This window comes from Oryctolagus cuniculus, chromosome 7 (assembly GCF_964237555.1).
Source record: "Oryctolagus cuniculus chromosome 7, mOryCun1.1, whole genome shotgun sequence".
Classification (NCBI taxonomy): Eukaryota; Metazoa; Chordata; class Mammalia; order Lagomorpha; family Leporidae; genus Oryctolagus; species Oryctolagus cuniculus.
The window spans coordinates 39,824,411-39,842,193 of record NC_091438.1 but is presented as its reverse complement, the minus strand read 5'-3'; the positions used below and the strand labels follow the sequence as shown (position 1 = coordinate 39,842,193).

At 50.7% G+C, this 17,783-nt stretch overlaps 2 protein-coding genes across 3 annotated transcripts in view; both read left to right on the top strand.

The window, feature by feature from the left end:
* The window catches only part of CADM3 (cell adhesion molecule 3), a 30,153-nt gene extending 17,700 nt beyond the window's left edge, over window positions 1–12,453 (top strand). The window contains exons 2-10 of one of the 2 annotated variants that reach the window (XM_051858486.2): window positions 881–982; window positions 3,298–3,438; window positions 3,881–4,033; window positions 4,675–4,812; window positions 5,117–5,287; window positions 7,141–7,231; window positions 7,620–7,789; window positions 10,282–10,407; window positions 11,280–12,453. In XM_051858486.2, coding sequence (XP_051714446.1) covers window positions 881–982; window positions 3,298–3,438; window positions 3,881–4,033; window positions 4,675–4,812; window positions 5,117–5,287; window positions 7,141–7,231; window positions 7,620–7,789; window positions 10,282–10,407; window positions 11,280–11,398 — 1,211 coding nt within the window. In that variant the 3' untranslated portion in view covers window positions 11,399–12,453. The remainder of the gene's footprint in view (window positions 1–880; window positions 983–3,297; window positions 3,439–3,880; window positions 4,034–4,674; window positions 4,813–5,116; window positions 5,288–7,140; window positions 7,232–7,619; window positions 7,790–10,281; window positions 10,408–11,279) is intronic. The other variant, XM_051858487.2, reaches the window with a different exon arrangement.
* A 1,080-nt stretch (window positions 12,454–13,533) lies between these two features.
* ACKR1 (atypical chemokine receptor 1 (Duffy blood group)) lies at window positions 13,534–16,666 on the top strand. Its single transcript, XM_002715308.5, has 2 exons — window positions 13,534–15,147; window positions 15,626–16,666. Exons 1-2 carry the CDS (start codon window positions 15,127–15,129, stop codon window positions 16,619–16,621), a joined length of 1,017 nt encoding a protein of 338 aa, XP_002715354.2. The 5' UTR covers window positions 13,534–15,126; the 3' UTR covers window positions 16,622–16,666.
* The last annotated feature ends 1,117 nt before the right edge of the window (window positions 16,667–17,783 follow it).

The following is a 17,783-nucleotide window of genomic DNA, read 5'->3' as shown; positions in this document are numbered from 1 at the left end:
GTTGGGTAGGGGGAAACTGGTGCGTGACGCTACCGGCACTTCACAAAAGGGATTAGGGGCACCTACTAGGAAGAGAGGCGTTCATTCAAGCTCGCTGGGTGAAGAGGAAAGGGATTTGCTTTGCCAGGGGAAGGAGCAGAGTGGTGAAGGAAGGGGACTGAGGATAAAGTAGGAAAACTGCGCAGAGTGTGAGTACCGCCTAGGAGGTCGAATTGGAAAGGCTCCGTGCAACTGTCAACCCCACCGTGATCTCTTTCTTAAAAGGTGAGGTTCCACCTTGAAACAAAGTGAGCTTTCCATTTGATAGCAGACATTTAATTTCTGGTCTTTGTTCTTCGGTTGAGTATGACCTTGGGAAAGTAATTTCATTCTGCTTCCACTCTCCAAAAGAGGACTAGATAATGCCAGCGTACATATTTGACAGCTCTACACAAATGATTAAGTGTGAAAATCTTTTCTAATCATTAAATTATTTGAGTGGATCATGTGGTACAGCAGAAGAAATCCTAGCTAAGAAATGAAAGCTCATTGGATGTCTGTCACTAAGTCACTTTTAAATGAATGGGTTCCGTTGTCATCCTTGAAAGGGGAGAACCGGACTGAAGGACTTCTAAGATCTCACTGGCTCTAACATTATATGATGGACTGATAAAACTCAGCACCCTCCTTTAACTCACTCCTTCAGAGGAGACCTGGCTTCTGTTTTCAGGACTCTAGCTCATTTCCCTCCTTTGGGATAAACCCACCTTCTCTTAGGTATCCTGATAAGCCTGAGTTCTATAGAGGCCTAGCCTCTCCCTCAGGCCCAGTAAGGAGAGCATAGCCCCAGGCGAAGCAGGATATATGCAGGGCTTATCCTTGATGGAGATTCTCTCCCCAGGCTACTGGCAGGAGCAGGATTTGGAGCTGGGAACTCTGGCTCCACTGGACGAGGCCATCAGCTCCACAGTCTGGAGCAGCCCTGACATGCTGGCCAGTCAAGGTGAGAATCCAGGCCCCTCATTTCCATGTCCCTCAACTCACTCATCCTCCCATTGTCTCCCACTCATGTTGCCTTCACCCCATATTCTCACTCCCCTCATAACCACACAACTCTTTCTCCGTCCCATTTGGCATCTGACTTCTTAGTTCTGCACCACCAGCTTCTCTTGCACCTACCCCTTCCTCCCTTTCTCCAGTACAGAGAATTCTATTCACCCTACACAGCATCCAAAAAATAAAGAAATAAATAAAGTCATTCTAAGGTAATACATTGCTCAGAATAAAAAATTAGTGGGCAGACACAATCACGGTAATATTCTTCCAAAAGAAGCAGGGACAGAGGGATTCCTAGCCAAAAATTGGCATGTATGTGTGTGTGTGTGTGTATATATATATATATATATATACACATACATACATACAGAGAGAGATGTAGATATAGATATATAAATTAAAGATTTCTCAAACCTTTTATTGAGCTATATTAGGAATATATCACTTCCAAATTTGCTCAGCCAGCTCAGCCACTGGTTCTCAAATTCATAGCTGTCATTCTCAAGTCAGATGACTACTTGAGAAACATTCTAATGAAAAAAACACTGCTTTGAGAGACGGAAGAACCAAGTTCTAATTCCAAGTTGAACATACAGAATGATCTTAGGCAGTCACTTCACCCGCATTGCCTCATTGTCTACATCTGTGACAAGAGGGAATTGGATCCCATGATCCCGCAGATCTCCCTCAGTTCTGGTTTTTACAGTTCTACACGAACACTAACCACCAGGCTTTGCACTTCAGTTTGGAAGCAACCACTCTCACCAGTTGGTGCTTGCTATCAACTCTTGTACATGCAGCTTCACTCCTCAGAGCCTCTTCTCTGCTGGGGGTGATCAATATTTGCTTTCCAAACATGGAGTGTCCTTGGCCAAAAACAAATGAGTAAGTGGATAGGCAAGGATAAGATCAGCACCGAAGAAGCATAGATTGTTTTTAAAGTAGGGAAATACAAACATATTTCAGAAAGTTTGTAGAAAATAGAATTAAAAGGTAAGTTTATGTTGGTGCAAAAATTTTGTAAAATTCACGCATATGAGAGATCTTAATGAAGTTAATGGAAAATGCATGTTGTGGAAAAACTATCTATGAGTGCTTTTAATGTTTTGTACCAAAATAAACTTCTTTTTGAATTCTATTTCCATGAACTTTTTGAGAAAGTAATTTTTTGGGGGGGTTTTCTATTCAGGGATGAGCAATGCTAGTTACATAATTCAGTGCCATAGGACAGATTTTGTGGATGTTTCAAAGTCAGAGCTGGAAGGTGTTTATTTTAGATGAGTTCTCTGGAGGTCAGTGCTATTGGTTCCAGAAAGTCGGTTTTGAAGATGAAGGAATCAATATTGGAAACCAGAGCTCTTGCTGTGGGGAACATGGCACAATATTGGGTGGAAGAAGCAAGCGTCACAGTCTGAGGGGCTCACAGGTGGGCATGACCAAAAGGCACACTGGAGATACAAATGGCTCATCTATGGGGTATCTGACTAGCCCTTCTCTGTTTTTTTTTTTTTTAACTTGACTAATGAGAAAGGGGTTAGAAAACATACTCTCATCACATGAAAGGGGAAACTTCAATCCTTCATTCTTTACAGGGACATCAGGATGGTGATTTGTGCTTGTGGGTTGGGAGGCGGGTAGTGTCAACACTAAAGAGAATTTGTTAAGGGACAGCATGATTGAGGGGAAGTTATTGTTAGAAGAATGGGAAAGCGTGTCAAAGTGTTTCAGTTTTTAGTCTTTATATTTTGTTTGTTTCAGTTTTATCAGCTGCCTCTCGTGTAAATGAATGTACAACCCAAGGGCTGGTTTGGCCTTTTCCCCATCGTAGTCTTGAGATTATTAGTCACAACTGCTTCTCTTGCTCTTGCTCTACTAGGTAGGAGGTGGCAAGAAGGCAAAACACAGAATGACAGATATGTATGTGTGTTCTCCAAGGTGAATGGTAGAACTGTATCAGAAAAAAATCTATGCGGAGTGGTATGTGCAAATTTGGGGTGCCCTTATTCTTTAAATGTTTGTGGTCCTGTCAGTTCATTCTGCAAACATTCAACAAGTGATTATCTGTTTCTTGTGTATTCGAAGCAAGAGAAAATAAGGTCTGTCTCTCCCACCACCACCACCACCCCTCCTGTTCCTTCCCCCATGAAGCCTTAAGAGAACAGAGACCTTGTAAAGACCAGGCCCTTGGATGGTCTGAATTAGATTATGTGGACTTTGGGCCAAGGAGGTCCTCAAGAGATTAACTCTGCTCTACTCCTGCAGACAGCCAGCCCTGGACTTCTGATGAAACAGTGGTGGCTGGCGGCACCGTGGTGCTCAAGTGCCAAGTGAAGGACCATGAGGACTCATCCCTGCAGTGGTCCAACCCTGCCCAGCAGACTCTCTACTTTGGGGAGAAAAGAGGTAGTGTCCCATGAATTCTCGCTCTCCCTGGGCTGGGGAAGTGAACTGTCCCTGCAGCTCAGGGACTAGAAACGTGGAGGTATGCTATTTGAGGAAGCAACAAGCATGGCTCCTCAGCTGATTTCAGAGAAACTTCAGTTTTTCAGCTCTGACTTTGGCCATGCACAGTCATTTAGGATCCTGAGTGACTGTACCCCAAAGAAGCCCTAACAGGCAGCTGTCAGTGTTGCCCCAGGGATGTCACAAGGAAGCGCACAAGAACCAACCTACACTTTTAGTATCTTTTGGGTGACTATGCTCAATGGCCCCAAAAAGTGAGTGAGTGCCCTAAAGAACAGCTTTTCCCCCACCCCACTATAATAGACCCCTGACCCCAAATTGCTGCCCTGGAATTGAAAGAGGGCAGTAAAAACCTGGCTTCCAATTGTCCCGATCTCCCTAGCCCTTCGAGATAATCGGATTCAGCTGGTGAGCTCCACGCCCCATGAGCTCAGCATCAGCATCAGCAACGTGGCCCTGGCCGACGAGGGCGAGTACACCTGCTCCATCTTCACCATGCCTGTGCGAACTGCCAAGTCCCTCGTCACTGTGCTCGGTGAGGCTTGCAAACCCCTGGGTCCCCACAGCATGCTTCCTTCCAGCTAACCTCCCTTGGTGGGCACCCGAAAGCAGCCTGGAGACAGGCAAGTCTCCAAGCGTTTCAGACAAAAGTTCAGCCTGTGTTTCCCTTGCAATGGGATACAATGCCAAGAGAACTGAGTTCTAATCCCTTCTGTTCTAGCTACTGTTTGAGCTGGACAAGCGTCTGCCTTTCTTTGAGCCTGAATCTCCCAACTTATCACATTGAGTGATCATGTCCATTTCGCCAATGTCCTGAGATTGGCGAGGGGGATATGAGCTTCTATAAGCTGTCATCTTCATCCTGTATTTCCTTTTTTTTTTTTTTTTTTTGCCTCCCTGAGCCTCATACTCTTTCTGTGGCCACCAGTTGTGCTAGGGGTTATCAGGTCAGATAATGTGTCTCAGGTATGGCATGTCTCCCCACTGCCATACCTCCTCTCCCTGATCTTGCCTTCTGGTCCTCTAAAAAGATGGTTACCCTGGTTCTCTACCAATACAAACCAAAGAAAAACTCGGATATCCTTGACCTCAGAGAGGACGTCTCCATAGGGAGAGATGACGTATGACTTCAGGGAGCCTCTCCTTCCTATCCTGGCCATTCCCTATCCCTGGCAGGCATCCCACAGAAGCCCATAATCACTGGTTACAAGTCATCATTACGGGAAAAGGAGACAGCCACCCTGCACTGTCAGTCTTCTGGAAGCAAACCTGCGGCCCAGCTCACCTGGAGGAAGGGTGATCAAGAGCTTCGTGGTGAGTATCTGTTTCCTAAGGGTTACTACAGGAGGAGGTGGTGCTGGCAGTGGGGGCGTTTGTCTATGTGTGCATAAGACAGGATGTAGGAGGAGAAAACGGGAATGCCTGATATTTTGTGCATACTTATGTGTGTGTCACAGCCCACATTCTCTCATGTACACATATCTATTTCATAGCTTCCTGAGTTTTTCTAGGTTTATACTCACTAGCTGTATGTCTACGATGGGGACCACACAACGTATGTGTGGTGGGGCTCACTCTGTATTCGCGCGCCCGTGTGTGTGTGTGTGTGTGTTTCTAGGAGAACCAACTCGAATACAGGAAGATCCCAATGGGAAAACCTTCACTGTGAGCAGCTCAGTGACGTTCCAGGTTACCCGGGAGGATGACGGAGCAAACATCGTGTGCTCTGTGAACCATGAATCTCTGAAGGGAGCTGACAGATCCACCTCTCAACGCATTGAAGTCTTATGTATGTCATGGGCTTGGCGGGTGAGAAGGGCCAGGTATGAGAATGGATTGGGTAAAGGAACGTGCAGGTGACTATACATGAAACTATGTGCACACATACACAGATACGTAAAAAATGAGATGAGAGGTGGCAGGACTAGACCAAGGGCAGGCAGTCTTTCTGTGCAGGCCCCATAGCAAGCATCGTCAGCTTTGAGAGCTTTGAGGTCTCTGCTTACTGCTGCTGCAGAAAAGCAGTCACAGACAAAATGTAAACAAGCGAGTTGGGCTGTGTTCCAATAAAACTTTATTTCCAAAAGCATGCACCTGGAAGGATTTGACCCAAGGGATAAGGGTGAGGCCAGTGTAATATGATCAAACTGCAAGTTACGGTGGTAACTGTGGCATTCAGAAACCCCTAGGACTTAGTTTCTAGTCTGCACTCTGCCAGTTATTGGCTGTGTGATGTTAAGAAAATGACTGTACCCCACCAAGTTGAGTCTTTATTTGCTAAAAGACAGAGATGACCATGGGAGTCACTAAGGTATCTTCTCTGTCTAACATTCTCTGATTTCAGGAAAGTGTAGGTTGTGGGAAGGCACAGCCTGCCTGGGAAAAGAATCCCACATCCTTTTCTTACTGAAGACTCCTTTGCTTGCCCAGATCCATGATTTTCCTTGGATTCTGACCGGACCTGACTTGACCAGACTCACTGTCCCTGCTCCTAAGACACTGGAATATGTCTTTCGTATGAACAGGAAATTTCTGAGGAAGTGTGGAAACTTGGGAATGTCTCATCTGAGGAAATTTGAAAGTTTTCCAAAATAACATTTCTGATTTGAAGGACTAAGGGGGGAGGGGGGACTAAAATACAAAGGCATAAGATAAACAGTCACGAAATGATGCATTTCTTGTCCTAATTTATTAATTAAGAAAGTGTGGGGGCAGCAGCTATGAGGTGTTTCTGTAATCAGTAGTTCTGAGTATAAAGCCGCTGCCTTGGATTCTTCTCCCCTGAGCTCTGGTCCCTGGCCAGGCATAAAGTAGGCCCTTCCTTGTCTGAGTCCCAAAGACTCGGCTGCCAGATACCAGACCATCTGGCAGTTACTCTCCAGGGACCATTCTGGCCCAGCGGTAATCAGCACTCAGTGCTGTGGGGCCCCAGCACCCCCATTCTCTCACCTGGCCAGCTTCTCTTTGTCCTGCTGGATATGACGGAGATACATTCACTAACTGGTTGTTAAGGTTGGCTCTGTCCTGAGGGGGAAGCTCAGCCTCTTTCACTCTTGTTCTAACCCAGCATCTGGTTGCATTGTTCTAAGCCACCATCTGGACCTAGCCTCCCAAGCAGCCCCTTGGCGTCAATGGCAGATGCCAATATTCCTTTGCAGAGCCCGTCTATATTGTGTCAGTACCTTTTTGCAGCCAAACTATGACCCCCTTCCCTATCTCTTGCTGTTCCAAAGCTCTCACTTCATGTTTGAATTGACCACTGAAAATGAGGCTTCATGTTCAAACACTGCTTCCAGTGCAAAGTTCCCTCTCAGAGCAGAAAGAACTGAAATGTTGTGAGCTCAGTAAGTAGCAACTTCTGGCTTACTTGTGTCAAAAATATGTACTAGGTTCCTTCTATGTACTAGACAGACCTTCTAGTGCCCTAGTACCACGAGGTTGTAAACAGAGCAAGTGGGTCACACACTCAATAGCCCTTGCAGCCTTTGCTCCCAACATGGAGGGAGAAGAAGTTCTGTATTCATAGCCTCTTGGTCTCCCCAGACATTTAGGGGTAGAAGCTGTAGTTTGCTGAGTGATTTTGAGATTTTGGAAATCTAAGCACTTTAGAAAGTTTTGCATCTACCCCATTTTCTCTTCCAGACACACCAACTGTGATGATTAGACCAGACCCTCCACATCCCCGCGAAGGCCAGAAACTGTTGCTACACTGTGAGGGACGTGGCAATCCAGTGTAAGAAGCCCCCTTTTCCTGCCTCTACGACACCTCCATACTCTCAGATTGCTGTCTTCACTTGACATCCTCCTGTCTCTCTGGACTGTCTGAGCTGAGCCTCCCATTTCTTGGACTCAATCCGACGAAGTTTGTCCTTTGATGGTTTCTCCTGCACAGGCCACCCCCTAGCTCAGCCCCTGAGGTTCCAGTAAGAAGCCAAGCTACAGTAAGATTCAAGTTAGGGAACCTCCACCCTCACCTTTGTGGAACTCAGCATCTTAGTCCCCTGTGATTTCTGGAACCTCATCAAACAATCCTTGACTCCCCTCCTCCCTGTTATTTATTTTCTTCCTTTAGCCTGCCAGTCGCCACTCTCCTGAGCACTTCTGATTTGTCTCCTCAACAGCCCCCAGCAGTACCTATGGGAGAAGGAGGGCAGTGTGCCACCCCTGAAGATGACCCAGGAGAGCGCACTCATCTTCCCCTTCCTCAATAAAAGCGACAGTGGCACCTACGGCTGCACAGCCACCAGCAATATGGGCAGCTACAAGGCCTACTTCACTCTCAATGTTAATGGTAAGCCCTCCTCTGTTCTCCTCCAGTGTTTCCCCTCTCTGTCTGTCTTGTACTCTCTTCTTTTCGCCTCCTGATAACACCCACATATTATGATTGAGAGCAGGGCAAAGGGAAAACATCCCCCCATTACGGGACCTGAGGGCAAAGGCTCTATAGGTCTACTCTGGAGCATGAGTTCATGAAAAATTAATAGAAGGGTGGGTTCTCAACCACCTTTGCTAAACAGTGGTGGCCTGGGTGACACCACCCTCTATCTCTTGCACTCTTCTGACAACTAAGAATGATGCATCTGTGGTTAGAGGCCCCAGAGCTACGCTACCTGTGTGCAGGCATGCACATGTTCCCCTGCCCAATGGGCTGTTCTTGCACTTGCTCCTCCCAGGACTATCTATGGGATGCATGTTGCCTCTGTCCTTCCCTTCCCTGAAGACCTGGGACACCCTATGCAGACCCCAGGCAGCAAAGAGAGATAAGCTTGTATTCTGCAGAGCAGCCATCAGAATTTTTTCTTGAATGATGCATCTTCCAGAGGGACCAGGGACCTTCTTGGAAGAAGCTGTGACCACAAAACCTGGCTTTAGGAGCAGTGACAGCCTAGCACAGAGGCCCCTTTATAGGGAGTTGGCAGTGGAGTTTTTTTAAGATCCCAGAGGCAGCAGGGTGCTGCCAGAAAGTCTTCCAAACCTTTCCGTAGGATGTGGGAAATGCATTGTTGGGGGGACTTCAGCAACTCCCTTACTTGAAATGATCATTAAAGCAGTATTGTGCGGGTGGGCTGAGGATGGCAGGATAACAGCCATGCCTCCCAGGGATAAAAGCCCTGAGTTCTTGGGACCAGAATGTCTGGATGGGTGATTCCAACTCTAAGGCTTGACCTCAGCAAGTGGGAGCTGCCTCAGCACAATAAACAAGGCTATTGTAAGATGCCAGGACCAAGGACAATGCACTGAGGCCCGGTCTCTGCCCCCAGAGCTCTCCAGCCTGACTCTGACGATGTGCAGCAGTGAGAGAAAGTTTTTGTGCCCTTGTGATTGGTATCTGCTGATCTCTCCCCTCTGCCCTGCGCTGAAACCAGAGCAGAGGAAGGCCTGTCTGATCCACTATGCTCCCAGTGCTGACGCCTGGTGGTGGAAATTGTTGCTGCAGCTTCTTCCAGGATTCTCCTAAGTGGGTGTGCCTGGGGTGAAATTAAATGTGGTTCTACCCAGAGGAAGGAGCTTTTAATTGATGGCCCCAGTGACCAGTGACCAGTGACAGTGAGAGTCTGTGTTTTTCCTAAGGAATTCCCATTTCCATGGCCTCTGTAACAGCGATCCAGGATTGATTTTCAATGTGGGCCATGCCACACGTACTCCTTGGGAAAAAAGTGTGGCTAAAACACCTTCCAAGTTGTACTATCACATTCAACCCATCATATTATGGAGTATTTGCCTCCCAAGCAAAGCATAAAAAACAGAGCACAAATGTTTTCTTTTCAAATAAGGCATAGACAGGCAAGGTACTAAAAGCTGGTCCAGCCAGCCAAGCCTGAGGAGACATAAGGTAGGAAAGAAAAAAAACAGACCAGGAGTCAATGAGGCATCAAGACTCAAGCTGAGTCTTTGGAAAAACAGTAGATCTCCCAAGGGTGGGGAAGCTGTATCTGTAGCTGATGTGGTTTTGGAAGTATCAGAACCGTGTCCTGGGCCTGCAGATGTCTCCTCAGATCCTAGGGCCCTGACCATGGCTAGTGCTGTCCTTGTCACACCTGGCCCAGTCTATGCAGAATGAGTCTCACCTCTGCTTCTCTGGAGGACAAAGTCCGTATTTCCAGTGACAGAGACATCAGTCATCACGGGAAAAGCAAGTCAATCCTTGTCTACACACCTTTGGATGGCGGCAAAGTGAAGATGGAGTCCCAGCGACAGGTGGAGGGATGGGGTTTTACTGGCAGGAAGATATACTGCTACCAGGGGTCATAGTCCATCATCTTTTGTAAGGTGCTGTCAGTGAGCTTAATTCTTAGCCCCGTCAGCTTCTTACAGCTCCTTCCCCCATCTGATCTCAGCACAGTGAGGTCTTCAGCTGAGAAGCCCCCTAGAAGGGTCAGCTCGGAATATGAAGAAGACAGGCAGGTAAGAAAGTGTGGAGGCTAGGAAAGGAACATGATGAGAGAGAGGTGGAAGAGAGAGAGGAGAGAGAAGTTAAAGCAATCATCTTTGACCAAGGTCAAACTGCTGTGCCAAGAACTCAACTTAGATGGTTAGTTGTGAGTAGATTTATTTATTTAATCATGAATACACCAACTTGTTTTGATCGCCACTATGTTCCAGGTATAGTGCAAGAAATTAAAAGCCAAGATCAGGCATGTCCCCTTTGCTGGGTGATGCTGCTCTGTTCTGGCAACCTTAGTGCCTGTTCTGTGCTGTGCAAGGCACCCGAGGCCACGTCAGAACACCACAGTAAGGGAGGGGTCCTCCCCACATCTGACTGTGCATTCCCTTTCCCTCCAGACCCCAGCCCAGTGCCCTCATCCTCCAGCACCTACCATGCCATCATCGGCGGGATTGTGGCATTCATCGTCTTCCTGCTGCTCATCCTGCTCATTTTCCTGGGCCACTACTTGATCCGGCATAAAGGTCAGAGGTGTGAGGGTTGCAACCAGAGGACTTGGGAGGAGGTGGGGAGGTCAGCCAAGGACAGGCAGGAAGAAGCAGGCTGCAGGAAGGCCCTTCAGAGACTCCCTCAGCTCCTTGAAGTGTCTGAGAAAGAAAAAATGCCACCAGCCCCATCGGTGCCAACCCTGTGATAACAGCACCACCAACCCTGCAGTAAAGCCAATCACTTGGTGATGATCCAAGTGAAATCAAACCTGCCCACTCAGGCAGCTGCTGCTCCCATGCTGCCCTGCCTCTAGGGTCTCTGCTGTAAGACACAAGTCTCCCACACGGTGCCAAAGCCCTTCTTCCTGCACTGTCCTTCTGTCTGTCTGTCTGTCTGTCTGTGAGCCTCATTTCCCTGCTCCTTTGGTCTCCTCCAGTGGTCCCCGTATCATCTCTTGTCTTTCCTCTCCTCTCTTCTTTTTTTTTTAAACTTTCCCTCCTACATCTTTATTATCTCCCTCATTCCTCCCTCTCAGACTCCTGCTCTGTCTCATCTTCCAGCCAGCAGCCAGAGGCCCTGAGCTGGTCAACGGGAGGCGGATCTCAATGGCATTGCTCCTGAGGCTGACACAGCAGTTTCGCGACCACCCACATGCACATCTTTTTTTATTTATTTATTTTTGCTCATTTTATGGATGAGATTCCAATTAAGGGCTGGATTCATTATTCATAGAGGGGTATGGTCAAGGGAGGGATGTTGACAGCCACATGCAAATTAGGTAAAGTGGGAAAGCTCCAGACGAAAGAAAGATTGCCTGAGCAACAGTGGGTGGGCGGGAGGGTGGGCAAGGTGCGCTTCAGCCGTCTGCTAGCTGCTCCTGAAAGGAGGAGCCTCTCTCTCCACACAGGAACCTACCTGACGCATGAGGCCAAGGGCTCCGATGACGCCCCAGACGCAGACACGGCCATCATCAACGCAGAAGGCGGGCAGTCAGGAGGGGATGACAAGAAGGAGTATTTCATCTAGGGGCACCTGCCCACCTCCTGCGCCCCCAGGGGCCCCATGGGGACTGCTGGGCCGTCACCAACCTGGACTTGTACAGAGCGACCCCAGGGCCGCCCCTCCCGCTTGCTCCCCAGCCCACCCACCCCCCTGTACAGAATGTCTGCTTTGGGTGCGGTTTTGTACTCGGTTTGGAATGGGGAGGGAGGAGGGCGGGGGGGAGGGGAGGGTTGCCCTCAGCCCTTTCCGTGGCTTCTCTGCGTTTGGGTTATTATTATTTTTGTAACAATCCCAAATCAAATCCCAAATCTGTCTCCAGGCTGGAGAAGTGGGGGCCCTGGGACGAGGAAAGCAAAAAAAAAAAAAAAAAAGAAAAAAAAAGAAAAAAAAATCTCAAGTGTGCGGAGGAGGAGGAGGAAGGTAGAGGGGTAAGGAAAGGGTGAATAGCAGGGCTGGTTTGGAAGGGCGGGGTATCCCCAGCCCTCTCTCCATCCTTTACAACAGAGCAGCTGCCACAACTTCTCCAGGAACCCAGGAGGCAGAGAGTAGTGAACAAAGGCTGGAGGTGGCTTTACCTCTGCCAGCCACACACTGGAAGGGGGGTGCTGCTCTGACCCCACTCCCAAGTCCAGAGGCCATGTGAATGCAGGTGGCATGCAGCTTCCACGTGGGGAGGGCACAGATACCTGTGAGCAAAGGTAGAAGAGGAAGAATGACGGAGAGGGCCCTGTGCACCTGTTGCCTCCCCTACACCATCAATGAATGAAGCCAGGCTCTTTCCGCAGGAACTGCCCTGGGGGATGGCAGGATGTGGAGGCCCCTCCTTGCTCCAGCAGCTATAGGAGAGGCACTGCACTGGGGCCTGAACTGCATCTGCTTCTCCCTGAGGGGCCCCACACTCTTACCCGGACCCCTGGACCGTTGCACGGCAACCACTCTTCACAGCATTGCTAAGCAACTGCTCCTCCCCATCCTGTGCCGCCCTGTGTCCTGTCCATCCAGACCCCAGCACATAGTCTGCCCTCCCTCAGCAGCCAGGCAGACATAACAACAAAAATACTAAAAGGAGCTTCGCTGCACTGAGCTGTTTCCTGCCCAAACTAAGGGAATAATGTGAACTGTGTGTGTGCGTGTGCGTGGGTATACATGTGCACGTGTGTCTGTGTGAGTGAGAGGCAGAGAGAGGAACCGAGGAGGATGCTAAGAGCCGGGGCCCTGGGCAGGTGGACGGAGTGTGGAAAGTGACACGAAAGGGCTTTGGGAGTGGAGGACGTTAGTCGGGGTTTGTACCATCCTGGTGTTTCCCAGGCCACCCCCAGCACTCATCTGTCCTAGACAAAGGAGTCTTAGGATGTGCTTTTGCCCCACTGTCTATTCCATCTCCCTGAAACTCAGAGCGTCCAGTCTCTCCCCTGACGTACCCTCTCCAAGCTGTGGCATCAGTGCCACAGCCTTTGCTATGCACCCTCAGGCTCTTCCTGGCGCTGACCCTGGATTTCCCACCATCTGAACCCAGCATTTAGAGGGGCTGGGGTCCCTGCCCCTGTCTTCCCCTCTGTCCCGGGGCGGGTCGGGGCGGGGGCCCCTTCAGCTGGTTGCCCTGGAGATGAGGCTGTGCACTCTCCCTGTCCTGGACGGTCTGCCCGCCCCCCTCCTGATGTTCTGATGCTTGTGGCATCGCTGCCTCTCCCTCCCTCAGCACGTCCTCCCCACTCTGACATGGATGTGCAAAACGCAAAACAGGGCAGCTGCAATCCAGCAGGTCTGCCCACCCCCTTCAGTTCAGGTAATAACGTCGTGAATCTTCCAGCCACTGGTTAGGGCCCTGGGCACCGCAGGCAGCCCCTCACTTAAGCCAGGGCCCACTCCTCTTACAGCAGCAAGGGAGCCTTGGGTCCCAGGCCTGTCAGGCTCCTAGTCTCCCAGCACCCGCTTTTGGGAAAATGACTTTTCCTCTTCAAGCTGAACCACTCTGTCCATACTACACAGAAGCCATATTTGTACGGGGGGCGGGGGGAGAGGGGCTGTTGTGCTGTGTGCGTCTGTCCGTGGTGGGAGGGTGGGGGAAGGGAGCAGGGAGGGGATCGTGTATCTTTATAATCTTTCTAACTCTCCTGTGCTAATCTCAGAGGGGCCACCCTCAATATATCTGGATTATCCGTGTTACTCAGCTGCCTCCTTTCTGCTGCTCTCGCTGCCGGCTGGGATGCTTGTGTGGAAGGGCCATTCTCCTGGGATTCCTTGTGCCTGGCGCCTGTACCCCATGGGCACCTAAGGATGGAAACAATGCTATTCTCCAAGGACAGAAGGAGGCCCCTCCCCATTTTGCTGGGTCCTTGCTATCCAGTGTGTGGGGTGGGGCACCAAACTACTCCTGCCCCTCCAGGAGGACGTTTACGTGGACACTGGCCTCACCCCCCGGGAGAGCTTCACCGACCCCCACAAGCTCACGGCTAGCCCCCGTTTTGTTGGACCTGAAACGTGGGACCCCTCTTTTTGCACCTGGTTCTGTGGTGCTTTGCTCCTAGGCATCCTTGTGTGAACGAGGCAGAAGATCCTTAGCGAAAGTGGGGCTAAAACATCCCACCTTTTCTTGAACAAATGCAACCATGTCCCTGAACCACTCCTCTAGATCTCACCATTCTGACCTGGACACCCCCCTGGCCCACCCCTCCAGGCCATGCTGTGTCTCCTCTGAGGAAACGGAACTCAGAAAGGGGTGCAGAGACAGCAGGGACCTGAGAAAGCAGCAGGGAGAAGGGGCTTCTGGGAATCTACCGGCAAGGTGGATACCCTTTCTGTCAGCCGGAGAGGAGCAACAGCATCACCTCCCTTAAGAACCTTTACATGTTGCCAGACGCCAGGCCAAAGAAGCTGTTCTAGCTCCTGTCAGAGGCAGGACAGGGATTACCCTGTGGGCCACAGTCTCCTTTTAAAATATGTTATCCCATTGTCCCCAGAGCCTAAACATGCCAGGATGTGTGTTCCACATGGTATGAAAGATTCATGCCCAGTTTTTCCCTAAAGTAGCCGCATTATGTAGCCTTGACAGCTCTCCCTCTGCTCACAAAGAAACACCCAGATCTGGAGACAGCAGTGCTGATACCCAGACACCCCTACACATAACACACATGTGTGCACACTGCTATACACTCAGAAACAGGAGTGTATCACACCCAGGCTGATACACACAGAGTCCACACCACAGGCATCCCCCTCAGACAGGACAGACCCACCCAGAAGCCTGCTAACTACCCCATCCTCCAAACAGGGCTGTGGAATGGCCTTGGCTTTCCCCAGGCGGGTGGGAGAGCAGTGAGAGCTGTCAGCCACCCTTTCCCTCCAGCCTCCCCGTGCCATTCTTATCTCTGCCTCACAAGTCACCCCTGGCCCCTCTTCCTTCCTTGTGCTCCAAGAACCCCTACTTGCTGGAAAGTCCCCTGGCTTCTCAGCGTCCCTGCCCACCTTCGGGAAAACGTTCACCTTCTGGTCCCCACCTTTTTCCTTTCCAGAGAGAGGTCTGACCCCGCAGGTCCAACCGCAAAACAGGAAGCCCCCGGGGCCACTGCCCCCGTGAGCCTGAGGCTTAGGCAGGCAGTGGGCGTGGGATAAAGGCTTCCTGAATGCCTCCCGCCACAGTGGCCCTCCCAGACCTGAGGGCCCTCATTAGTCCTTGGCACTTATCTTGGAACCACAGCCCCTGACAGAGCCGTGCCAGCCCTTCTCTCTGCCTGCCCTGAGCCCACGGTGCCATGGGGAACTGTCTGCACCCGGTGAGTGTGGGCCTGTGCCCCACAACCCCTTACCTCATCACCCCCACTCCCCTTTCTGCTTGCCCCCGGATCTATACCCCTCCATGCTGCTCCTAGAATGTCTCTCCTTTCTCTCTCACACTAGAAATTGTTTTCCCTTTGCTCTTCCTCACTCGAGTCTCCTGTCCCCACCGCTGGACTCATGTACCTTTCTGTCCAGATCTCTTGTGACTTCCAGGTCCCACCGAGGCCCCGTGTGTCCTCCCCCTGGCCCCTGGCCCTCCAGTCCTTCCTCCAGCCTCCTCTGCTTTCCCAGGACCCTGGTCTCCCTGCTTTGTCTGTCCCCCCCCCCCCCACTGCACCCACTCCTGCCAGTTCCTTTGTCCTTCTAATCCAGGCGCTCCTGTGCTTCTCCCCTGCCCTCTTCCCTTCGTCCCCAGGAGACTCTTCCATGGGCAGAACCAGATGGTCTGACTGCCCCTCTGGGTTTTTCCCCCAGGTGGAGCCCTCTCTCTCAGTTGACCCAAATTCGAACCAGTGGGACCTTGGAAACTTCCAATGGAATTATTCCTACGATGAGAATGAGTCCTACAAATCCTTTGACTACAACTCGGACCTGGAGGCAGCTGCCCCCTGCCACTCCTGTAACCTGCTCGACGACTCCTCCCTGCCCTTCTTCATCCTCGCCAGCGTCCTGGGCATCCTGGCGAGTGGAGCTGTCCTCTTCGCGCTTCTCCGACCTCTCTTCCACTGGCAGCTCTGCCCTGGCAGGCCTATCCTGGCACAGCTGGCTGTGGGCAGTGCCCTCTTCAGCATCGTGGTGCCCATCCTGGCACCAGGGCTAAGCAGTGCCCACAGCATCATCCTGTGTGGCTTGGGCTACTGGGTCTGGTATGGCTCAGCCTTTGCCCAGGCTCTGCTGATTGGGTGCCGTGCCTGTCTGGGCCCCAAACTTGGAGCAGGCCAGTCTCCTGGCCTCACCCTGGGACTCGCTGTGGGCATCTGGGTGGCGGCCTCCCTGTTGGGGTTGCCAATCACCCTGGCCAGTGATACTTCCCGTGGCATCTGCACCCTGGCATCCAGCAGGGGCTTGGGAGCCTTGCAGTCCACACATGCTGTGGCCTGCTTTGTTGTCTTTATCTTGTGGCCATTGGGCTTGATGGGAGCCAAGGGCCTGAGGAAAGCCCTGGGTTGGGGGCCAGGCCCCTGGGTTGACATTCTGTGGGTCTGGTTCATTTTCTGGTGGCCTCATGGGATATTCCTAGGATTGGACACCCTAGTGAGGTTCAGGATCATCTTGTTGCCCACATGCATGGTCCAGAAGGTTTTGGACCTGCTGCTGCACCTTGCAGAAGCCCTGGCAATACTGCACTGTGTGGCTACTCCCCTGCTCTTGGCCTGGTTCTGCCACCAGGCCACCCGCTCTTCCCTGCCCTCCCTGCCCCTTGCGGAGAGACAGTCTTCTCATCTGGACACCTTCGGGAGCAAATCTTAGCCTGCTGTCATCCGTCAACCTGAATTAAAGGCTACATTGCTTTTATAGATGGTTTCTTATTTTGTCTGGGAATGCAGGGGAGAGGGGAGGGAGGAGGATGCAGGGAGAGACATTTCATGCCAGACTTTCCTGCCAGTGTCTCACAGGCCTGAGGAGAAAGTGAATGACATGCGAACGTCCTCAGGGCACGCAGCTGTTCTCTTGGGGGTGGGGCTGCTGCCACCTCAAGGGGGAAGAGAAAGGGAACCAGAACAGAGAAGGCAGCTAAACTCAAAACACTCAGAAGAGATGGCTTAGAGGGTAACGAAAGAGGAGAAGCTTGCTGCAGAAAGCAAATGCAGTAGGAATAGAAGGAGAGTGACAGCACAGCCCAAAGCAATAGCTCCTTGCCCCTGTCTGACCGGTGCAGCCCCTCTCTGTCTTCAGTCTCCTCTCTGGCTTTGTTTAGAGATCAGCGCAATGGTAGGCAGGGTGGGAGAAGCAATCTGGGGAGTGCTACTTGGCCTGGTGAACAGACTAAGATAGTTTTAAAGCCACTTCTCAGGAGTCCTCTCTCCAAAGTTTATTCCTCAGTATGAACCCTAATTCCTGAGTGCAGCGTGGGTGCATCTGTCTCTCCACCTTTTAGACTCTCTAGCCCTGTTAGAGGCATGCATGTAAGAACACAGATCCACACGTGTGCCTGCATTTCTGCCAGAGTGCAAACCTCACACACCTGTGTATGCACTGACCTTTCTGAGGGCCCCTCCCCCCACTCTTTTCTTTGCCCATCTCTGTTCTCAGGATATGAAAGCAGAATTTATGACTCATTCCTTAAGCAAATGAGTTTTCCTTACCCTGATTTTTTATGCCTAGTGTTTTCTGTGTAGGATGTGTAGAGGGAAGAAAAGATCAAGAAGTTGGGAAGGGTGCAAAATTTAAAGGGAGAGGCCCTGGTCTGATTCATCATCTTGGAACCCCCAAACTCCCTTTGGAACCCTAGCCTTTGAATAACCTCTCCTTTCCTTTTTCATCAGAGAGTGAACTGGAAGCAACAAACACAGCCTCTAACTGAGAGACCACAAACAAGAGTTCTCCCCTCCAACTCAAGAAAGGCAGGGGAAATGTGAGCAGGTGTTCTACATGGGTCTTTCCATCTTTCAAAGATGTGCTATTCCTGGCT